A 25,758-nucleotide genomic window follows, 5' to 3' on the forward strand; every position below is an offset into this window, starting at 1 on the left:
CATGAAATAGTAAGGAAATGAAGATTTGTGATAATTAACAGCAAAAAAAAAAAATGTTAATACAGTACAAGATTTCAAAACTGGCAATATTGGGATCAGCACAATTCGAGATTTTGAAATTTGCCTGACTTTTGCACAAAGCTACAAAAAAGTTCAAAGGCAAGATTTTATTGATATTAATTCTCATTAAAAGCAATAATTGACAGAAAACCTTTATTGGTAAAACGGAATTTTTTCAAAAATCATGGTCACAAAAACGAAACCTTTTTGTACATGAATATAAAAGTTGTGCATTTCCGAAGGCTTTTAAAGCTTATCCATTTAATTTTTCTTCTTTTTAAAACTCACATTTCTCCAAAGATGTGATAAAACGTTTCCGATTTTTCCTTGAACCACTACCAAGGTTCCACCTTCTGCAATAAATACGATACACCACAAAAAAGAAAAAAGTTATGTCTCTTGCATTTTGTTTTTTTTTTTTGTTTTTTTTTTTCATGAGAGGGGGCTGTAAAAATTAAAAACTGCCTTATTATGGGTGCTATACCTGTTATGTAATATAAAGTTGTCTTGTTATCTGCTAAATGTGTACTTCTTGTTGTTATTTTAGCTATATTTAAAAATTGTTTATAACACTTTGATTAGCTCTTTTAAATTTCATGCCCGAAATCGGGAATTGAAAACATTTCCCCCCCCCCAGTACATCATTGTTTATTATTAATTGTTTCATTCCTGTTAGTTGTTTATGTGAGGTAATGGAAAACCATAAAAAAAAATGTCAAAAATGCACAATTGATCACAAAACGTGGTTAGCTGAATTAATTCAATGACTGAGGTTTTATACTCAGTGATAATATATGCCAAGTTGCCAAGCATTTTAATGGAAATACGAATTAAGTCTTCATTAATACTTATTTTTGTCATTTTAAATCTTCTTTACTAATAATAAAGCTGAAAGTCTCTCTCTGTCCGTAGGATGTCTGGATATTTGGATCTCTGTGACGCGCATAGCATCTAGACCGTTCAGCAGATTTTCATGGAATTTGGCACAAAGTTAGTTTGTAGCATGGGGGTTTGCACCTCGAAGTGATTTTTCGAAAATTCAATGTGGTTCTTTTTCTATTCCAATTTTAAGAACAAAACTATCAGAAGATGGACGAGTAAATTATGAAATTATTATAACGTGGAACCGTAACATGGGCACAAGCCAATTAGCGAGAAAATTCACCATACATTATTTGTAAATATACAGGCGAACCAAAAGACCTTTTAATTTTTAAATTATGGGCAAAGCTATGTGGGTACCACTAGCTACTAATAATGAAGCTGAAAGTCTCCCTATCTGGATCTCTATGACTCGTATAGCGCCTAGACCGTTCGGCCGATTTTCATGAAATTTGGCACAGAATTAGTTTGTAGCATGGGGGTGTGTACTAGGGTGGACCGAAATAAGCCGAAAATTTTTTTTTTTCGAAATCAATTTTTGGATAGCACGCAAAAGTTGCGTAATGAGCTAGTTAGCACTCACAAAAAATTTCTTGGATATTAAAAACTATCTAGCCGGCGCTATTTGACACTGAAAAATCGAAAAAAAGAGGAAAATGAATTTTTGTCGAAATTTTTTTTTAAAAACTAAATTCCAAACATTTTGCTGGAATGCACCGAAAATGTTATAGAATGTGCCAGTTCGAGCCCATAAAATGTTTCATTGATTTTAATGAGCATTTAACCGTTCCTTTCCGACATCAAAAATTGGAGAACAATGAAAAAATATTGGAACTTCTTTAAAAACCAATGTGAAAATTATTTTTCAAAATTAAATCATAGACTAATTAATTAAATAGCACTATTAATCATAGTAATTATTATCATGCAATAGTATCATACATTTTCTAGAATTACATATAGAGATGCTAAAATTTTGAAAAAGAAATCTTCAAATTTGATTTATAATACCTCATGCATAATGAATATTATTTTTTGGAACAATATTGTCCCTTGCTATCAAATGATGGAAGTTCTTTTTCAGCTTGAAGTTTGGCACGAATGTATCCATCTCGTGCAGTTTCACCACGAACTTTTATTGCAGCTTCGGTTATTAGTTTCACACAACATTTTACAGCTTGCGTGTGACAGGGAAATTTCTCAAAAGTGAACTCTGTAGGCTGTTCTTTGCAAATTTCTTTAAATAATTGGTCTTTTAGATGCATTGTAAGAGGTTGCTCTGTTACAACACAGTTTGCCCAACTAAACTAAATCAACATAATCAACGGCTTTAAAATTAAGTTTAGGACACTTAAAAAATCGTACACCATCCGAGCTCTTCATCTTCTTATTTCTAGAGTTCAGAATGCGCCTAACAGCTAATTCCCGAATGTATTTTCTTGAGTCAAACATTATCAACAGTAGCTGTTCAGGATAAACGAAATATGCATTATTTTAGAGAACTTTGAAAATTATCTTCTTAACGTTGTCTGGAAACTGCCTTGCAAAAGAAATCATTTTCCAAAAATGTTGGGCACCATACTGGCAGTTCGGTTTCATTTTTATTTCAAACCACATTGGAGCATAAAGTAACATTACCTACTTTACAAGCATTGTAAGATTTTTTGATGGAGTTGGAGTGTCTATATACAAGCGTAACAAACGGTTTGCAGTTGTCAGCCATCGCGCATAACTGAATTTGCCTGGGCTAATGTCAGCCATGCTAGAAGGGCAACTACCATCTTTTACGGCAAGACAGATTCTATCCAAATATTGTTGTTCAGTACTTAATTTTTTTATATCTTCCATTTCCAAAACCAGAAGATTGCAGTCAATTTTATCAAATTTGACCACCAGATTTTTTTCACAATCTCTAAGAAGTTGTCCGATAGCTCCAGAATATGAATGTGGCCCCTTTGTGCAACCGTCCAATTCCAGAATAAGATGCCACAGTTTCACTATTGCCAACTGTTTCACTATTTTTTCTAAGTAACGTATTGCGTAACATTTCAGTATTTACTTGTTTCGAAACTTTCGAAATTTTTTTTTCATTTTTCCCATGTTTCAGTCTTAAAGGAGCGTATCTAAATATTCTACGAAATGTATAAAAGTCTTTGAGGATTTCAACTAATTCACTGACAGATACTTCTAATGTTTGCTGAAACTAGCTTCAAACTTTTATTTTTGACACCCCCTCCCCCCTTTTTTTTTTTTTTTTTTGAAAAAAAGTGCATTTTTGCCTTTTTTTTCAGTTTTTCAAGGTCAAATAGCTCCAGCTGAATATTAAGCAAATTTAGCGAAATTTTTTATGGGTAATAACGGGCTCATATAGCAACTTTTCCGCACTATCCAAAAACAGATTTCCAAAAAAAGTTTTTTCGGCCCACCCTATGTGCACCTCGAAGCGATTTTTTGAAAATTTGATTTTGTTCCTTTTTCTATTCCAATTTTAAGAACATTTTCCTGAGTAAAATTATCATAAGATGGACAAGTAAATTACCAAGTTACCACAACATAGAACCGTAACATGAGCAAACCAATTGGCGAGAGATTCATCATACATTATTTAAAAATTCAGAGGAACCAAAATACTTTTTAATTTTCCACTACGGGCAAAGCCGTGCGGGTGCCACTAGTTGTCTAATATATACATTCCCAAATAAATACCTCAGTAGTTTAAGTGTTTAAAGTTTTTTTTTTTTTTTTTACAAACCTTAAGATACAAATCTCAATTATTTGCATTTTCACAATTAGAGCAAATGTTGTAAGTGAAAAGAATATAAAGTTAATTGGTAAACGAAAGGAAAGAACGGGGCATTTAAAAAAATATTCAGCTTGAGATAATTTTAGCCAATACGTGTTAATGTTATCACTTTTACATTAAAATTTTCACAAATCACTTTGCATTATTGTCACTGTTTTGCGGAAAACTTGTTGATAATTTATTTTTTTACCTTTCTAAATAACCTCTTGACACCCAGACTTCTTTATTCAAGTACTATTCATATAGCTGCATTCTCACAAGCCAGCCTGATGCCTAAATAACGACCAATGACATTTCGTCATTTGATCAAAGTCATAAAACGATAAGTGAATGATAGCATGACCTACTGAACAGATATCATAACGCACGGACCCGTCATATCAAAATTTTTTAAGACAGAGAAAAGGTGTATATTCAATGCAGATTTTATCGAAAAGTTACAAAAACCACACCCACTTATGTTTTAATAAATTCATTTTTCAAAGCGGGGAAGGGGGAAGGTAATTGACCCCTCCCTAACCTAAATGACGGGCCTGATAACACATAACCTACATAAACATGTATTTTAACACATTACATAAACAGGTATCTCCATCTTAAAACAACACTAAGAGCTCGAATCCCATGCACTGTACCACTGTAATTAGTCTAAGCTAATGGGCAGGATGTAGTACTCATGATATGTCTTGGATGTCAAGTGGTTAATGCTATGTGTTATTCAAATAATGTTATTAGTTTCTAATCGATTTATTAGATTATTATAAATTATTGTTGCGCAATCATTAATCAAATTGAAAAACTGAACACTAAATAGTTATTGGTGTAAGTTTTTATTTTATTTTATTTTTCCCCTCCATTATTTTATTTTTGCTTTCATATGAATTGTTGTTTTGAACAATTTAATCTGTCTAGTCAATTTTCTTTTTCTCATTTGTTATTACAAATTAATTTGTATTTGAAGTTTCTTGTTTATGTTTTTTGAACCTTAAAAGCTTTTTAGTTTCTTTTCTTATTCAGTTGTTAAAACAATTTAAATTTAACAATTGTATAATTTTATGTTTGTTTCTATGTTAAATTTTATGTTATTTACTTTCATCAAAATGTATATGCCTTTAACAGTATTTACAAGTTATGCATGATCTTCTTTTGATCTTTTAAAAACATTCCTGTGTGTAGATTTTATGATATAAGAATTGTGGAAGAAATTACAACCTGCACAAGTTGACTGTGTGAATAAATGGCATGTTTTATTGATTCATCCATTTAGTATTTCAGAATAAATGCTGTGTTATTTTCTAATGCAACTAATCAAAACTTTTCTAATCATGTCATTTTTGTATCAGCTAGCTTATATGCATATTTTTATTGCTCAAAAATCTACCTTTTTTTAATGTGTGCATAAGATGAACTGGAATTTTTACTTCTTGTAAGTAATGGTCTGTCTGGAATAAATTGCTGTAGAAGTTCAATTTTGTTGAAAATTTATTTTCAATATTTCTGAAAATGTTATTAAATTGTTAATATAACGCACTGATTGTTTTTGTTTTTTCCAATAAATTTTACCCTAAGGAAAATGTATTGCTTTCCAAAAATAATTTTCTATAAAACATATAATCACATTAACCATGACTTAAACTTTTGCATTAAGCTCCCTGCTTACTGTTAAACAATCACTGTATTTGGATCCCAAACACAGGGTTTTTGTGATCCAAAATTTCAGAAAATTTCAAAAATTTTGGTAGTTATTATTATTGGGAATTCCAAAAATTAATTTTTAAAAAGTGAAAAAAACTTTTTATTTTATTTTATTTTATTTATTTATTTTTTTTATTTTTATTTTTTTGATGATTTCAATGATTTTTGAATGCATATTTAAAGAATTTTTACGGGGGGAGAGAGGATCGAGCTTCCTCATAGTTTCCGCTTCCAAAGCCAGGGCAAAGGCAGACCTACATGCAGTATACTTGACACCTCGGTTATCACATCCAGGGACTGCCTCTCGTCAGCCCTAATACTGCAGTATTGTCTTCAAATTTGCCAAATCGTGGGCAAAATTTTGCCAAGTAAGAACATATTTTGGGAAGCCACAGTGACTTCGCATCATGAAGACCTGTGCACTGTGGATTAAAGTGAGCCGTAGTCGCCTGATCGGTAAAGCGTCGGACTCTCAACTGGAGAGTTCCAGGTGGAAGGTCCTCCGTGTTCATCAATGGCGACTGGGGCCCTGTGTCAAGTAAGAAGATGAACATTCGTATCACAGTTTTGGTATTTTATTGCTTCTATCTCACATTGTGTAAAGCTGATTCTGGTAAGAAAGAATAAAAAGACTCCCAGTGTTTTAAGAACACCAATAATTATTTCTTCCTGTTCACTACATGTGTCAGAGATTCGCTTGAATGAACTCTAGTTTAGTTTTTAATAGCTTTGTTCTAAAAGTGAAGAAAAATGTAACCTTACAAAGCTAAAACTCAATAAAAGTCATTTTACTTATGAATATTGTTCCCAGTTTTGTTGGATTTATCTATAAGCTAAACAAGCTAACTTAGGGCCTCTGCTTCCCAAAAATTGCATGATTCGTTCCTAAAATTGAAAAGTACTTGAAAACTAAAATTTGTTTTTCAAGTTCCTGAAAATTTAAAAAATGTAAAACCTTGAATTCTGAAATTTGTAACAAAATTCTTGTTACATCCTGCATCAAAAATAGTAAAAATCATGGTTTTCACCTTTCTATAGCATATTACTTCAGTTAAATTTTTGTGACTCACGGAGGGCTGTCGCGAGGTCAAACGAGGGGGGGGGGGGAGGTGTGAAATTGGAGCTCCCTTAATTGTTTCAAACGCATCTTCAATCCAGAGAGAGAGAGTAATTTTCAGCCTAATATGGTTCATGATGAAATTATTAACGGATCTAAGTATTAGCAATATGAACCTAATCACAGTAGCGTAGCAAAAAAAACCCCTAGGAGGTGTGAAGTCTAAAAACACCCAACTTTACTTGGTGCTACATATAGGAGCAGTCATTATTGATTTTAATGGTACATAGACACGAAATGGGAAGATTGGGCGCCGGGAACTTTGGGCGCCGAGCATATTGTGCCCAGTATTCCCGGGGCCTAAAATGCTCGGCGCCCAATGCTTCCGGCGTTCAAAATGCTCGGCGCCCAATGTTCCCGGCGGCGAATTTTGAAACGCTCTCAATGCTTACGTTACGGTAGCTACCGGTTAGTTAACCACGTGACAGCTAATGATCACGTGCTCCAATCAACTGCTTAGAATGGTAACCGGTTGAACATAGAACGCTGCGGTTAGTAACCGGTTGACCGGTGAGGTTCATCGAACAAAACCAATTCCATTTCTGGACCCCCCATTCCCAAAACCAAAAATATTTCTGGGAACATGAATTGTTTTGCTGATGATGTCAAAGTTATGGGGACTGTAGAAAATGAAGAACAAGCAAATCAGCTGCAAGAGGATCTAGATCATATTACGGAGTGGGCTGATAAATGGGGTATGGCTGTTAATGTTGGGAAATGTCAAGTGCTACATTTAGGGCATGGAGCAAAGGAGTAGACAGTTTTAAGAGGGCCATTGATCTTCACTGGGGATTGTAAGTTGACTAGGACCAGTCTAGCTGGGCCCAGAGCCTGTTGCTGGTCGTCACTTTTGTATTTGTATTAATTACAGTACATTGGCGAAATGAAAAATAAAAACGAGCGCGTTCTATTAAACAACATGGTAACCTGGATACATTAAAGCAACCCCGAGTAAAATGTAAACAGAGCCGCCCCTTTAAATTGTGAGGTAGAAATTGCAATGCGAAATATTTTGCTGTTTAAAGTTTTAGTTCGTTTTAATTTCACGATTTACTGTTTTTTGTGTTGTGAAATATTTTCGTTTTCGTAGGGTTTCTTCTGAATCTTAATTTACGTCTGTATTGTTATGTTTGGAACCCTTTCCCCCGACTACCAATCACTTCTGAAGTGCTCCAAATTCAGAGTTAATTACAATACAATATGAATAGCAACCCCTTCTGCAAGTTTTCTGGATTGTTTCACATGCCATGAATGTAAGGGGAAAAAACGGAAACGAACAAGTTCAAAGGGTGCAAGAATGCACTAGCCAAGGGCACTCACTTTGGCTCCCCTACCCCCTCTAACTTAACTATCACAGGTGCTATGAATTCAAAGTCAATTATACAATATTTGCTGTAAACTCCTTTGATAGGGAACATTTTAATATAATTAAGATTTTGGTGCAATCTGCAAATTGTTATCAATTATCAGTTCATTCAGGCAAAATTAACAAGGCCAAAAAAAATTTTTTTTTTATAGAGCTCTGAATATATTATTATTAGCATACAAATGAACTCACACCTATTAGACTATAATGATTTAGTACAGTTAAGGAGTGACACAAGCTCGGAGCATAAAATAATCGAAATGGAACAGCTTACAGTTCCTGGGGCTAATGACTACTGATTGCGAGTAGTTGGTGGTAGCCAAAAGTGTCATTTTAATTTTTTCTAGGAAATGGGGGGGGAGGAGTGTGCAAAGGGCTCAAATTCTCACGAGCCCCACAGAGCATAGGAGCAGTGACTCAACATCTTCACACCCATCCTTTCCCCCCCTTTTTTTTTTTTTTTTTATAAAACTAAAAACTGAGACAGATGAAGGTGAAATTAAATTAAATGAAAAGGATTATATTCTTTCCTGAGATAAAATGTATTTCTTAGATCATTAAATGGTAGTATTTTTTACAGATTTTCTCACGACATTTTTATTGTTAAAAAAAATTTATGAACTAACCAAAATCTTCAACATATTGTTTAGAGAAAACCAATAAATTAAAACATCAATAACATAAGAGAAGCACACTCAGATTGTATTTCAGTTACTATTCTCAAGAATATAAAAAAAAAATCAACAGTCAAAGAAACTCATTTTGAAACAGCATGTATTATCTACCATGTTAAAATCTGATCTGCGTCTCTTTCAATATGAGTTTATTGCGAATGTTTACAGCAAGCAGAATTTTCCAAACATAACAACAATACAGACGTAAATTAAGATTCAGAAGAAATCCTACGAAAACGGAAATATTTCACAACACAAAAACGGCAAATCGTGAAATTAAAACGAACTAAAACTTTAAACAGCAATACCAGCATTGCAATTTCTACCTCACAAAATTTAAAGGGGCGGCTCTGTTTATATTTTAATCGGGGTTGCTTTAATGTATCCAAGTTTACCATGCTGTTTAACGCGCTCGTTTTTATTTCTCATTTCGCCAATGTACTCTGTAATTGGTTTTGTTCGGCGATCCTAACCGGTCGACCTATTCGGAACTCCAGCGCTCGAATACGCTACCTTGCGGTGATTTACAAAACTGCAAATGAAGCGTTCCACGTGTGTCTGTTGACGTAAACACAGGCAGTTTGTTCTGAGTATTTATTAACGCAATCGATGTGTCTTAGTTTGCTTTCAGCTACAGAAATTAATTCGTCACTTAGTAGTATTCTCGAGCTTCTCAAAATAATGTTAGTTTTCATTATTTCCTTAATAATTGGTAAAAGCGAAAATACTGGATTAACAAACTTGGATAAAGTTATACAAGGTAAAAAATTTTATTGTTTTGTATGAATTTGTAAGAATATGGGGGTTTTTTTAATCTTAAATTAATTAAACTTACCATATTTTACAGCAGCATTTAGTTGGAATGGACAGTATGCAAAATATTTTCTTGAATATATTATCATAGAACAAAATGAAAAATGTTTAACCGAGAAAGAATTTACTTTATTCCTTTTATTCTCAGCTGAAAGGTATCGCCAAATTTGTTTAGGGTTATAATTTTGGCATTGTGCGAGCAAAGTAGCCTTGGCGAGATTTCGCGTTTTTAGTTAAACCATTTTCAATTTTTATCATGAGTGGAATAAAATGGTAGTAAGATTACAGAATTCGATAAGTAAAAAGAAATAATTGTCAATCAACTGAAAAGAAAACTACCACCATATATCCGTGAGAATTTTGTTGATGATTTGCATAACATGACACAATTAGATCGTAACTCAGAAATTAGAAAAATCGAAACAGAAAATTTTTAAATTAACCGACTCGGGAATTCAAGAGAAATAACTCAGCTACAAATGGAAAACAAGTGCTAGCCAAAGCAAAGCAAAGAAGTATCATCTTCTTTTGGTAATAATTTGTAATGTCATATTAAATTTTCTAGCATTAATTGTTATTCTTGTCAGGCCACAATTATTATTTAGTTTTATCAAGAATTGATAAATATCGAATTCAACATCGTGAAAATGGCTGCTTAGAACTATGAACTACGTGTACTTTGCATTAATGTTTGACGTTTAGTAATGATACTTGAATTCTCATTTCTTTCTACGTGAGTCAGAATATCCACAAGACTTTGAAAATTAATTTAAAAAGAATAAAGCGAAAAAATCATACGTACGAACAAAAATCACAACACTTTTAGCATTTTCTTCGTTACCATGTGCGTTTGTTTTAGTTTTCAATTCCGCCATTAGACAGTGACTTCAGTGCCCCCTATAGTTCGTTGGAGTTGCGAATTACTAACCGCAGCGTTCTATGATCAATCGGTTACCATTCTAAGCAGTTGATTGGAGCACGTGATCAATAGCGGTCATGTGGTTAACTAACCGGTAGCTACCGTAACGTAAGCATTGAGAGCGTTTCAAAATTTGCCGCCGGGAACATTGGGCGCCGAGCATTTTGGACGCCAGAAACATTGGGCGCCGAGCATTTTAGGCCCCGGGAATACTGGGCGCAATACGCTCAGCGCCCAATGTTCCCGGCGCCCAAAATGCCCGGCGCCCAAAGTTCCCGGCGCCCAAAGTGCTCGGCGCCCTATTTACGGCGCCCAATCTTCCTTGACCGTGTTAAGGCGTGGAAAAAAGATTCGGGAAAAGCTTTCATCCCAGAAATTTCTGAAATGGAGATCTTAAAAACGCGATTGTAGGCTAGCTTTGGTAAAAGGGATCGACAAATTTTTTAACATGCTCAGAAAACATAATTTTAGTCAACTTTCAATGATGTCAGGAGGAGAAGGAGGTTGACTTGCTGGATTTTTGACACTGGAAATTTATCGAAATTGAAGGTGTTAAAACAAATTTTAAGATGATCGTTAACGATGTTGGTGAGAAAATGGACGCTCTCCCTGAGGATTTGCGAGTTTGCTTTTATAACGCAGTAGATCTTTGTTAAAGTTAGTGGAGAGGAGAAATTCGGGGGCTCTCCTTCGATAATTTTCGGAAAGTGAAATTTCAGAAACGCAATTGTATGATCTCTGGTGATGTTATCAGGTGTATTTGGGACTGTTCCCGGGAATATTTTTGGAAATTGAAGCGCTACAAACAAAATTTTAACTTATCTTTGGTGATATGTTAGGGGAAGAGAAGGTAAGGGGAACCCGGAAAATTTCCAGATTGAAGTCTTAGCTGTCACGTGATTAACTAACCGGTCGCTCTCGGTCGTGTTCGTCGAACGCACTCTTAGGTTGCGTTCGACGAAACTCACCGGTTTACCGGTAAGTAACTGGTTACTAACCGAAGCGTTCTATGATCAACCGGTTACCACAGCGGTTACCATTTTAAGCAGTTGATTGATTGATTGGAGCACGTGATCATTAGCTGTCACGTGATTAACTAACCGGTCGCACTTGGTCGATCTCGTCGAACGCAACCTTTGAGTAACTGGTTTGCCTTTACCAGTGATCACTTTTATAGCTTGCGTTCAACGAGCTCAACTGGTAGCAACCGGTTAACCAATCACGTGACAGCTAATGATCACGTGCTTCAATCAACCAATCAACAGCTTAAAATGGTAATCGGTGTCCGGTGTGGTAACCGACGGATAATCGAACGCTGCGGTTAGTAAAGGGTTACTCATTGGTCGACCGGTTAGGTGCATCGAACACATAATGTGTTCTCGATAGTACTGCCACCCTGCAGAAGTAAGTCAAAACATCGCTATCGCATTTTTCCGTATGTTTCCGTCCAAATTGTATTCTCTTACAAATATATTTCTCCTTGAAGTTACTGCCGAAAGGTAAACATCAAGGTACTTTTGAGTAAAGAGTAAGTTTAATAATTATTATATAATTACTTTAATTTTAAGATCGATATCTTGGTTTTCAGCATTAAATTATCTAATAATATCTTCAGTCTTTAGTTATGATACGGAATTCCACTTCTATATCATTCTGCAAATGTCAAAACATTGTAGAAAACAAAGTTTAAAGAACTCGCATTGATCGTTCTTCTTAACAATTATTTTCGTTCATATTGATTTAATATTGTGTGTTTTCAGTTGTGCATTAAGTAGAAATAAAAATGATTAATTCTACTGATAATATTTAATAACGTTATACTTTCATGAGTTGAAGTCTATCGTTTTCAGATATGAAACAACGGACTGATCAAGTTTTATCTTACATACTTTATTATTAAAACGAAGTAAAACGTGCAAATGCTGCTCTCATCATGCATAATATTACGCATAAGGAACTGATAGTGACAAATTCCTTTTTATAAAGTTCACAGCAAACAAGTTCTAATAATATTTCCAAATGTTTCTTGCTAGGGTTGTTAATCTCTGTAGAGTTAAAACAGTTTAAAAAATGGAAATTTTTTTGTTATAACGAAAGAGAAGAATGGTACTACATTTATGTGGAGAATTAAAAATAGATCTCGAGTATATGGAATAACAAATTTGGAGGGACATTTAATCAAGACTTCAGTTCGGTCCTGCATGCAGTGATGCTTGTAATTATGTTGAAACATACAAATACCCTCAGAAATTTTAAAAGCACAAATCTTTGCATCTTTGTAAAGGTTGTGTGATTCTCCACAACACTCCTTAATGTTTGCCCCTTTTACTTTTCTGACCCAACCCAGTATATTTATGTAAAGTACAAACAAACTGAATTTCTATTTTTTAATGCTCATACTGATTTTTACCTAATGTTACAAAACTAAATTATCACTTAGATGCCTTAACATTTCATTGCAATATTACACTCAAGAAGTTGTTTCTAGTTTAGTGGCTCAGATGTACTTTTCTCTAAACATAACTGTTTATGGAATTAATTTCATCACAAAATTCACTACATAAAAGTTCTGATTTAATTTTAACATTTAGCAAATGTTTAACAGTTTATAGGAAAACAGTTCAAACTCTCTCTACTGTCCAAATTTTCTTCATAACTGTAAAAACTCTCTCAATCAAAGCCATTCTTCAGTTTTATAAAATAACTATAGGAAATAGCCGTTCTGGGGGTAAAATTGAATCTTTAATTTAGTTTTTAGGGAAGAGATTCTTCTCCAAGCTTTATAACTCCTCATATTATGCCTCATTATATCGCAAATTAGCTACTGAAATGTTTGCATATTTTGTTGTCAAATTATAGTCTGCACAGTCGCATCCTTATGGGAGGTCACAAGCGGTTCAAAAATGTCCTAATTCAACAAGTTTTATCTGACAATTCGGTAAAAATTATCATTATACAGCAAAATATGGAGTTCTATTTGCAAAATTATCATTATACAGCAAAATATGGAGTTCTATTTGCAAAATTATCATCATTCCCTAAAATTTGGAAAACTACAAAAATCAGTTACTTTGTACATATTCTTAGTTCTAAAACTAAGAAAAATGTGTCACAAGCAAAACTTGTTTCAACAATGCTTTATTTTAGCTGCCCTAATTTCCCTTGGTTTTAATTGTTTTTTTAAATGTTCAACACTCATGACAACAATCATGATGTGTGATTTATGTAGAATAAAAACAATGGGCGCACATATGCAAAATTTTAAGATGGGGCTTCGATATTTTCCCCATAGTTTCGCAGGTTAATTTCTCTAAGGGTTGATTTCAGTACAGATTAGAGTTAGTAAAGTTTGGCATTTTTAATAACTTATTCATTAATGGCTGGAGAAGAAATATTTTTACATTTTTGCAAAGAAAAAAGTACTAAGAGCAAGGAAGTTCTGATTTCTAAGGGCGGCTTGAGCCTCCACTTGCCCCCTTATTATGGGCTTCCATGGATCAAACACTTGAGGAAAATTGAAAAATCTCAGGAGTCAACAAAAGGTTTTAGATGCCTTTTGAGAGTTTATAGAAAAATGCAATGTAACCTTGCTTCTGAAAGATTCTTTTTTTTAACAACTAGTTGCCAAGGTTTTTTTTTTTTAATTACCCAAATGACTTGGTGTTTGATATTCATTAGACTCTTTAATGATTGTGTAAAACCTATTTATGCAGCCAATGTTCTAAAAATTTGGGGTTACAGTTTCCGAAAATTTTGGTCTGGCAACATTAGAAAACTAAAAAATTATATTTAAAAAATAATAATAAAATGTTTTTTTTCCTAATGATTTTGCACATTTGAAGAGTTTTTTCGAAGGGGGGATGTAATGAGGGAGGGGGAGTTGAGTTTCTGAAAATTTCAGTCTTCAGAGAATTTTACTTGAGTTGCTTCCTCCCCTGATAATGCATTATAGATATTGTTGAGCTGCACCAAAGTAAATGTTTTACATCCAACCAGCATACTGCAGAAAAATATTATTTTAAAAACTTCTTGAAAATAGCTAGCCATTTCTTTTACACGCTATTTTTTTTTGAATTTGCAGCTCAACCTTAGCATTTAAGTTTTAATCATACCTTATTCAACAATGCAGTGGAATCCAGGTAAAATTGTCCTGAACAAAATATTATTTTGTCCACATTTTTTGATAAAAGTTCTACACTAAAAATGAATAACTTAGGAATAACAAATTCTTTTTATCAAAGGGACCTTTTTGCAATAAAATTTCACACTTGCAGTAGCATATGCACAATATTATGTGAATTATTATTTAGTTTATTTTCAAAAGATTTTTTCAATGGTTGCATTTATAAAACAGGTGAATATTAGCATTAAATTTTAATGTATTCAGTTGCAATCATAAAAATTGAACATTTGTTTTAAAATATATAGATGCAAAATATGTGTGCATCAAACATGAAATATCATATCATAAAATGAAACATTGGCATTAATAAAGAAAATGTTATATTGAAATAAAATGTAATGATGTTAATATAAATTTAAAGATAAACTTTTTTGGTTTTGTTTAAGTTTCTGTCTCTCTAATATATTTTTACTTAGGGTTTAATTATCTAATTGGACTTTTACCAAAATGTTTTTGAGCATTATGGGTGTTTCTAAATATGGACAAATTTTTTAAAAAATTTAAATCTTTATAAATTATAGCAATAAAATTTTAAATCAAATAGTTTATCGAATGTAATAACACAAATGCTTACTATTAAAGAAAAAAAAATTGGATTGTAGTTTGTTCGTGAAAAAAAAAAAAACTCTGAGGGGACAAGCAAAAAGTGCTGCTCAGAATGACTTATGACACTAATTTGATATTTAAAAATTGCAACCTTAGTTCAGCATTAGGACTTTTTAAAATTGTTGACTGAATTGCAACTTAGGAATTCATAAAAAAATTTTGAAAAAAAAAATAGAACCGACTTCAAAATTGCTCTAAAAAGTGAAAAATAATTTTATTCTTTAAACACCATCGATAATACTTTTAAACATAATTTTTGAAGTTGGCGCAAAAACGATCGATAAAACCATTCACAGCCATAACTCAACTACAAGTATAAATTTAACCAGGTCCAGTTTCTTCACTACCACATGCATTACGCATTGATGACAGCATATTTGAGTAACGATATAAATGTTTCGTTCCTAAGTTTGGATGATTTTTTGATAAAAATATGAACGAAGCATGGTTACAATGGATTTTACTTTTTGTTTTTGCGCCAACTTCAAAAATTATGTTTAAAAGTATTATCGATGGTGTTTAAAGAATAAAATTATTTTTCACTTTTTAGAGCAATTTTGAAGTCGGTTCTATTTTTTTTTTTCAAAATTTTTTTATTTCATTCTTTTTAGTGTAAATGTAGATATTTCAGTAAAAGTAAGAAGTTACCTAGTAAGAAGTGCGGCTCTATATCACTGTATTGCTTTAGAAAAGCCTTTATTCAAAATTATCATTACAATTACTATTAATGTTACCGTTATATGGCACCAAACTTTTATAACAATGAGTTTCATATTGTCGCGTAGATGAAGATAGCGAAGACAATGTGAAAGCCAAATGAAGCGAATACTCGTTAGTCTCAACTCGAGATCTTAATTCAGAACCACGAATGAACGTTACATCTCCTTATATACAACTTGAAAAAGTGCTGGAACTTTCCAGACTTGGAAAGATACAGAAATTAATAGAACATTCGAGAAAATACGGAAAACAGTAGAAACGAAATAAATTTTAGTAAAATTCACTTTGTCCGAGTCGGGATTTGAACCCAGGTTGCTCGTGTGGGAGACGAGAATTCTACCACTGAGCCACCGTTATCCACGGATGACAGGTGCGAACTTTGCTACAATATCATTTTAATCATTTAATAGGGAAATTTACTGTTTTTTGCCCATAACTTTTTTTCTAAAGAACAAATACGGTCAAACAAAGTAATGGGACCTAAGTTGAGCCATCCTCTATCCATTAAAAAAAGAATCATCAAAATCGGTTCACTAGGTGAGACGCTATGAGTGGACAAACAAAAAAAAAAAAACATACATACGGTATGAACTGATAACCGCCTCCTTTTTGAAGTCGGTTAATAAAAGAAGTATGATTAACTTGTTTTATTGTCCCTTTTTTTAATGCAAGATTCCACAGATCAGGCGATTCCACCTGGGTGCCCACCTAGGAGTGCAGGCTGCGCCATTGAAATTTTTAGAGGTAGTTGTTTTCAAGGGTATTTTCCTCTTTTTTTGCCCAGGGATCTTTGTTGTGTTGGGGAGGGGGGATACACTCTTGCTCTTTCGGGAGTAGGCACACCTGACTCCAGTGTGACATTTGTACACTATTTTCTCTTTTCAAAATTCTTTTTCATTTGCTTAGCATAAAAAAATCAAGCATCAGTTAATTTTATCTTACTTTGGACATTTTTATAAAATAATTACATGCACAATATAATACTGGGGCATGTTAAGTACGTTAGTGGTTACAAAGCCCTCCAAATTCCCATTCCAAAATCGATACTTCTTGAAGTGCCACATCGGGGTCATTTGGCTTCTCATCTGGATGAAGAAAGCTGTTGACTTGTTCGGGTCTTGACACTCTCTTACAATTTTACAACAGTATCCCCCCTCCCCCACCTAAAAAAAGCAGCAATTAAAAGTGTTTTCCAAAACTGAGCTGGGTGGAAGCTTACAGATTAAGCAAAGTTAATAAAAATCGGAAACTAAATGGGGGCTGCTTGTGACAAAACATTAGAAAATCGGGGGGTGGGGGGGGAGAGCCCCAAAACGCCTTAAAAGGGGAGGGAAATGTTAGCTCAGTTTTTTTTTTTCTTTTTTGATAGAATTGAGCTTCATTGTCTGCTTATTTGTGCTACTACTTTGTTACCACAAAAGAGAAAACTTATATTTTGCAATTGTACTGCATTAATTATTCTCACCTATATTTCTGCATTATTATACGTTCTCTGTGTAGTGCTGCCATCTATGTGTGCTATTTTCAGGCAGTGAAAATGCATTGTTTTTATTTATTTGTGTAAAATTCACTTTAAATTTTCAACAGTTTGGTATATGACTAATGGGCATAGATAGGGGTTTTTTTTTTCTTTCAAAATTTACATTGTTGTTGAACTATGATGTTGCAATTCCAGTGAATAGTTATGGAAAAAACTAATTCTCACGGTGTTCGAACTTAGAAATTGCATTTTTAGAGCTGTGAAAATTTCTTTAATTTTCAACTATGATTTATGTACATAAATTTAACACACCGGTTTGACCAGTTGTGGTCACACTCGCTTAATTCTGTACCTCAGAGCCAGAAAGACCTTAAGTCACATTATGATAATTTTACAGGAGAGAGAAAAAACTTTTTTCTTTACCAAGCAAAGGATGTTATGAGCACTCTTTTCACCCTAGTAAAAAATGGAAAAGGTTCTTTTTTTTAAAAGTTACTTACACTTGACTAGATGCAGAATAGGCTTCTACATACAATGCACTAGTTTGTGGAAAATCACAATTTTTTTACTTACATCAGTCTGACTCTGAGGTATAGGGTTAACCTCCTACTAAAAACTAGTTATGGTCTAGTGTTAATGCTACCTGAATTTCAGGAAATACACAAAAAGCCAGCTGATGTGTGCATCACATGACTTCCTTTTACACTAATTTAATGTCATTTCCCCATTATTGGTAATTTTAATGTGATTCAGTTGTTTACTCTCTAATTATCACCAACAGTGGCCAAATTAAATCAGATTAAAAAAAATAAAATAATAGTTTAAAAAACTAAAAAAACACGCTTTCGTAGCAAAATGAACTAAAAAGTGAAAAATAATCTTTGGATGATAGTAGTTAACCAATCATTTAATTTTAATGTAATACAAAAAAGCGTGGGGTGCTGTCTATTTACATTTTTGCTTGGACAACAAATGGAAGAAATTCAAGACAACTGATAAGAAGCCCTCACGCTTTTTTGTATTACATTAAAATTAAGTGATTGTTCAACTACTATCATCCAAGGATTATTTTTCACTTTTTAGTTCATTTTGCTACGAAAGCGTGTTTTTTTAGTTTTTTAAACTATTATTTTATTTTTCTGCTTTTTAGTCTTATGTTGGAGAATTATCAGGCGACGAAATTATTTATAAAACGAGTGCGAGGTAATATCATAAAGTTAAGACAAGGGCGGCCCGATGGGAAGCTACTGTGAGTCATCGATGTATGTTTGCAGAAATCATATTTATATTACTTTGAAAATTTGAGATGCGTTTGAATAAAAGTTTTGTTCAACAATGGTCTGATCAGCAATGAATTTCCAATTGAAGGCTCACCTAAATTTTGGCATGAATTTAGTTAAAAACAATTATATTTCATGTTCTAATTACCTTGGAACATTGGAACAAATTTTGTCTGATGCAGAAAAATTATAGGTTTTTGTAGATATTTTTAAATAATTTTTGCGAGCACTTTTTGATGCTTTTTTTAAATTTTTCCTTTTTCACATTGTTGGATTTATGCAAAAATATTGATTAAAATTGGAGGAAACTAACAATTAAAAGGGTTAATTAATTAATTTGATTATAGAATATTGCATTGTCATCGGGTCTGAGATCACGTGCCAAATTTCAAAAGAATCCGATCGCAGGAAGTGGGCGAAATTTGAGCTGCAAGATTCCATTACAAGATACATACATACATATATACATACATACAGGTGAAGCTAATAAAAGCGTGTTAAAAAAGAAAACACGCCACCTTTTTGTCGCCAACTTGGCGACTAAAAGATGGCAATATCGCCAAGTGTCCGCCAAATTTACAACCACTTGAGTTCACGTCGAAATTAACAATGATTTCCCCCCAAAAAGGGGGCAAAAGACCCCTTTAGAAACACCAGAATGCAACCAAAATTGAGGTGCACAACTAGATGCCACTAGGAGTCTATGTACCAAATTTCAACTTTGTAGGACATACCGCTCTTGAGTTATGCGACATACATACGCACATACATACATACAGACGTCACGAGAAAACTCGTAATTAACTCGGGAATCGTCAAAATGGATATTTTGCGTGTCTATACGTTCTGCGGAACTTATCCACGTGTGGTCGAGTCGAAAAAAAAAAAACGTCAACATTCATTCGGGGGTGAGTAAAATGGAAATTAAGGTCGAATTTTGAGTGAAAATTTTTTCGCGAATACAGTACTTCCTTTTTTGTAAAAAGAAGTAAAAATATTCATTAATGTCAAAACACTTATTTTTCGACCCATATAATCAAATTTAAAGTATCTGACTTACCAATTTCTTAATGCATCAAAATTAAAAAATAGGTAACTGACAAATCGCTTTTGAAAGGTTCATCTACACAGCTACAACAAAAAATAGTGATGAATCAAATGAAAAAGTTTTAATGTACCACGTTTAAAAAATGAACTAAAAAGTAAAAAAAAAAACAATTTATCTAAGCATCTAAGCTTCATGTAGATTCAAAGCCCCATACAGTTTCAGAATTTCTCACAGATTGTCTAGAAAATTTTTGATTGGGAGTTTTTAATAGCTATCAAAATACTTGTAAGTTTTAAAAGGAAAAATATGGGGAGCATGCTATAGAGAATTGATGCATTTATTATTAAAATAATTTTATTGCTCTGAAAATGGTATAAACTGAGGTGTACGTTTTCTCATTGATAGCTATCCTTTATACTTATAGTTATGTAGTACATGCACTCCATGTTTTTCCTTTTAATGCTTACAGATATTTTGACAGCTATTAAAAACTCACAATCACAAATTTTCGGGATAATGTAGTAAGAATTTCTGGCACTGTGTTGGGCTTTAAATCTAACTAAAGTGAGAAAATATTTTATTGTTTTTAGTTCATTTTAAAAACATGGTATATTAAAACTTTTTTATTTCCTTAAATGCACTGGCCAACTGTGATTTTTTTGCCCTGGATGTAACTATTTCTTTTCTATTTTTGTTTACTATTCATGAAACTAGAAAGAATTTACAAAATGTTCTCTAGTTTCTGTTTAAATCTTAATTTTCATCTTACACTACAACCATCGGAAAATGTGAAAAAAGAATAATAGTTATTCACACCTCATTTTTTTTTATTTTAAATTAGTATACGTCGAAGTAAATAGAACGTAAAAAATGTTGGAAATCCATGTTATACTTTAGCAAGATGCCTTTTATAAGATTTTCTTCTATACTTTTTTTCTAGGAGAATCTCTTTTTTAAAAACCAGCCGTAATCTGTTATCATGTGACGGTCTCATGCATCCTGTTTCCTTTCTTCCATTACTTTTAGATCCTGGTGGAAGCCCTCTCCCTGTTCCTCACTATAATATCCCTAATTATCCAGAAATCTATCCAGGTGATTGTGTAGAAAGTATAACCTGATACTCATATTTGCTCCTAAAATCTTGAACTTGTCTAGATATTTTGTACAATTTCCTTGTAATTTGGTGCTCTATTTGTTACCTAGGAAATTTTCTATTACCAATACAAGAGCCTTCCAAGCTTCATTTTCCGGAATACTCATAACTTTGATAAAATTTGCATCTTTAATCAACTGCTGAATCTGAGGACCATCAAATCTCCAGCCTTTTAACCTTTCCATATTGAGCTTAGGAAATTTTAGACACATCTAATTTGAAGCAATCTCCTTCCTTGTCCAACGCTTTTACAAATAGTTTTATTATACCTAACTTGACATGAAATGTATAATTTTGTCTGTCTTTGCTTATTATCGACTCCTTAATTGCGTTTTCATTTCATTAATTTACCGACAGTAAAGGATTCTCTCAAAGGCACATCTTGTTCCCAATGAATTTTGTATGAATTAGATTCAACATTCAGCAAATAAAACAAAAGTGTTTATACATGGCATCTTATCCAGAGCACATTGTGTGTACTTAAATTTGTCAAACAATCTAAATATCAATTGCTCTGCAGAGTTAGGGGATCATGTGATGCTTTTATGCGCGGAAAAAATGCAGAAACCGAATCTTGACTGGAAACATAAATTTTATTGGTAACAAGATATTTATTGTTTAAAATATGAGCTACACAAAAATGATAAAAACTAGGGCACATTCAGTAGGTACTTTGGTAAATTTATTCGTGGAGAAATAATCTCACTTGAAAACGTAAAAATGTGAAAAAATTCAGAGCGACAATTTTTTTTTTTTTGAAGAGCTGTTTTCTCTGCTTTGCAGTATTGTGTCTCTGAAATGTTTCAATCAGTTTCAAATACTTCGATCAGACAATGACAGATACAGTTATATTAACGATGACTGAGTTCGACGAATTTATTCAGTCGATAAAAAATTAGCTTGAACAATAAACTACACGATAAATAGCATTGCAACCCAAAAAACATTAGCTTTATTTCAATTATATGCTTGCATTAAGAGGGAGGGGATTAAAGTTTTAAATGTCTGGAAAAAAAACATTAATAGTCAGAATTGGCCGACAAATTGCACTTAACAGTTTGAGAGAATGAATTTTACGCTGGTTTTATATTTAAAATATTATTTTTTTAAAAAACAACTGGATTTGTTGGAACAACTTGAAACCTTAAGCTTGCTGAGAGGGATGTATGGCTGCCGATAGACTTTCGATGCTGTTACACGGCTAGGTAAATTCGTTGTTTAGCTATGTTCTACAGTCCTTTCATGATTTTGTAAATGTCGCCTGAGCTTTTTTTAACTGAATACTAGAAGTCATAATGAGTGAAAGTAGAAAAGTATTTCTTCTCACTTTTTTTTTCTCAACTTTTGCCCTTCAACTCATGTTTATTCAAAGACAATTTTACATTCTTTGAATGAAAATTTTCGATCAACATTTAGTCCAGTATTTGTTTAGAAGTGTAGTAGCTTCAGATCATCAATTTATGGCACTGATTATGAACAAAGATTAATGTCAGTGCACTCTAAAGGATTTTATTTACTATTTTATTTTTTTATTCCGCAGGTTTGAGAATGCAGAGTCTTGCGAGGTCCTTGTTCCTAACGGGTCGGAGGTGTTTCCTAAGAAAATGCACAGAGAACAATGCCCGCACCATTTTCTCTTCAGCTTCTCTTAGAAGTGACAAACTATTTGTCCATCGTGACACAGAAGAGAACAATCCTGACATACCTTTCGAATTTACCCCCGAAAATCTAAAACGTGCTCAGTCCATCATCAACATCTATCCAGAAGGGCATGAGGCTGCTGCTGTCATACCTCTACTAGACCTGGCGCAGAGGCAGTTTGGATGGCTACCTATATCGGCCATGCATTATGTGGCCGACATGCTGAAAATGCCTTACATGAGGGTGTACGAGGTTGCAACCTTCTACACCATGTTCAACAGAGAGCCTACCGGGAAGTATCACGTGCAAGTGTGTACCACAACCCCCTGCATGCTTAGAGGCGCGGAGGACGTGGTGACAAGGTGCAAGAAGAACTTGGGCATCGATGTCGGAGGCATGACGAAAGACGGTTTGTTTACCTTGAGTGTTGTCGAGTGCCTTGGGGCATGTGTCAATGCGCCCATGCTGCAAGTGAATGACAATTACTACGAGGATTTGTCTTTGGATGATGTTGATGAGATTCTGAATGACCTGAAAGCTGGACGGGTACCAAAAGCTGGACCTCGCAATGGTAGATTTGCATGTGAGCCGTTGACTGGATTAACATCTCTCAACGAGCCTCCACCAGGACCTGGAGTTGGTGTCAGATCAGATCTTTAGAATTTGGTTTCATGTTATATTATTGTACATAAAATGAATTTAGAATAAAAGTGACTGAAATATGATTTCCTTGTTTTTGTTTTCTTGTCCTTTTTTTACTATTTTAATGTCTGCATATATTTTATTGAGTCTTCACAAGGATCCAGATTTGGGGCTTTTAAATCGCATTTTTAGAATTAACTTCTAACTTGTGCTACTTGGGGGGGGGGGGGGCATGGTGCAGACACTGCGCCAATGAAATTTTTTGTGGGGTAGAGGATCTTGATGGGAGAGGGAAGGAAGTGCTTTATCGACTTAAAAGAAATTAAATTAATTCATGATGAAAAGTAATGTAACTTATTTTTCTTTCATTTATTTTATTTGTTAATTTTTAAGGGCCTCAGATAAAGAAATGTTGTACAACGTTAAGTGCACCAACTTGTGACAGTAATTGAAAATTTGCAAGTTATTGTCTAAGTGTTTTAATTTTTTTTTTTTTGTAAGTATTTAGAGAAACGATTATCAAGTTCGTTTGCTCCTCGTCTAAAACATCTTGCTTTCTAAAAATGTCTTTCCTTTCTATTCTATAGCTTTTATATCCAAAACATTTTGTGAAAAAATTAATATGCTTTGATAATAGCTCTATATCATATCTTTCTTGTATTGTAACTTAATGATAGTTCATTGTTTCTATCTATTAAAAAATACATTTTCGTAGTTTTGGTATTGCAGTACTGGAGCTGAGAATAATACTGAAAATACACTGCTCCCTGAAATTTCGCCGAATGTAGAACTTAAAACTTCTAGTTGCGCATGGCAAGAATTTCGTCAGGTATTGCCAATCTTTTGCTCTGCATTAATGTAGAAAAATGAATAGTGGTTAGTACTAGATTGTTCACAAATTATCTGTTTCACGAATCAGAGCATAGTAACTGAATCATTGTGATCAAATTTCATGGGATTGTGACTCTTTCAGTCACAAACTTTTTATTTTGTATGCAACAAGTTGTTTAATTTGCTCTATCCAATACATCAAATTGATCAGCACTGAACAACTTTTACTAATCAAAACGTGGACTTCATTTTTAAATACATTAAATGTAATTTAAAAATTGATGAAATGATTATTATTTTTTTAAATTTTTATGTTAAACGAATCTATTTATGTGAATTTTAAGCAGTAAACAAGCTTTTGTGAGAGACGAGATTCATCCACAATAGTCGATTATAAAAAAAACCCACTTAATACAGTAAATTTACCATATGATGCCTATATTAAATGCGCAAACGATCAAATGGATTTATGCTTTTAGATTTAAACGCGTCACGTAGTTTCTCTTTGAAAGACATTGAATGAAATAGTGCTGAAAAATTGTAGTTCAAAAGTTTTAAAGAAAATCAGTTTTGCGATTTTGATTTGTTGTACTGTAGCAACGCTTGTATGAAATGAAAGCAGCTAAAAATATTCTCGTATGTCCAGTATAACTTTTCTTTTCTTTCATCATCTTTTTTTTTTTTTTGCTGAATTTTTTCATTAATGTTTATTTTTAACTCTACCAATTAAAATGAAATCGTAATGTAATTCTACAGAAGTTTAATGCTTACTCAATATTCTACGCTATATAAAGCTGTAGTTTGGCAAATGATATAAATTATTGCATGTTTCAAAAATTGTTTTTTGTTTTGACTTATTTTTAAATTGCCAATTATTGCCAATTAAATTAATTAAATAGATCTATTGATAAACCCAAGCATCTTATTGGCCTTGTTACTAGCAATGCTGCACTGTAGGCTAAACTTTAAATCCTGACTTATTAAGACCCCCAGATCAGTAACTTTGTCTGCCTGACTAATGACTGAACCTTGCAAATAATAACTTGTACACTTATTTCCATGCCCTAAATGTAGCACTTGACATTTTCCAACATTAACAGCCATCCCCCATTTATCGGCCCACTCCGTAATATGATCTAGATCCTCTTGCAGCTGTTTTGCTTGTTCTTCATTTTCTACAGTCCCCATAACTTTGACATCATCAGCAAAACAATTCATGTTCCCAGAAATATTTTTGTGAATATCGTTCATAAAAACAATGAACAAAACAGGCCCTAACACTGATCCTTGAGGAACCCCGCTTAAAACCTCACTCCAATTAGAATAATTTCCCCTTACAACTACCCTTTGTTTCCTTCCGGTCAGCCAGTTTTTTACCCAAATGAAAGTTTTCCCTTCTATTCCTATATCAGCTAATTTGCTAAGTAGAGCAACATGCGGTACCTTATCGAAAGCTTTTTGAAAATCAATGTAAACAACATCTACAGGCTTCCTATTGTCCAAAGCCATGGTAACTTTGTCATAGAAATGTAATAAATTAGTTGCACAAGATTTACCTTTCCTGAAACCGTACTGAAAACTAGTCAATAGATTATTAGTCTCTAGAAAATTTACTATCTTAATTTTTATCAATGTTTCAAAAATTTTGCAAATCACCGAAGTTAGACTCACAGGTCTATAATTTCCCGCACTCCTTTTAGACCCTTTCTTGAAGAGCGGTGTAACGTTAGCCAGCTTCCAGTCCTCTGGCACTGTCCCCGAGTTATAAGAAGCATTGAAAATATTTACGATTACATCTGCTAATTCCTCCGCACATTCAACTAAAATTTTTGGATAAATATTATC

At 33.3% G+C, this 25,758-nt stretch overlaps 1 protein-coding gene across 1 annotated transcript; it reads left to right on the top strand.

Moving 5' to 3' along the window:
• The first annotated feature begins 11,777 nt into the window (after window positions 1-11,777).
• LOC129227614 (NADH dehydrogenase [ubiquinone] flavoprotein 2, mitochondrial-like) lies at window positions 11,778-23,165 on the top strand. Its single transcript, XM_054862202.1, has 2 exons — window positions 11,778-11,857; window positions 22,340-23,165. The coding sequence occupies exon 2, from the start codon at window positions 22,348-22,350 to the stop codon at window positions 23,098-23,100; it is 753 nt and encodes a 250-aa protein (XP_054718177.1). The 5' UTR covers window positions 11,778-11,857; window positions 22,340-22,347; the 3' UTR covers window positions 23,101-23,165.
• Window positions 23,166-25,758: the final 2,593 nt, after the last annotated feature.

This window comes from Uloborus diversus, chromosome 8 (genome assembly GCF_026930045.1).
Source record: "Uloborus diversus isolate 005 chromosome 8, Udiv.v.3.1, whole genome shotgun sequence".
Taxonomy (NCBI): domain Eukaryota; kingdom Metazoa; phylum Arthropoda; class Arachnida; order Araneae; family Uloboridae; genus Uloborus; species Uloborus diversus.

What these genes read in the sequence shown, in the direction of transcription:
- LOC129227614 (XM_054862202.1), top strand. Translation starts at nt 22,348, where the DNA reads ATGCAGAGTCTTGCGAGGTCCTTGTTCCTAACGGGTCGGAGGTGTTTC.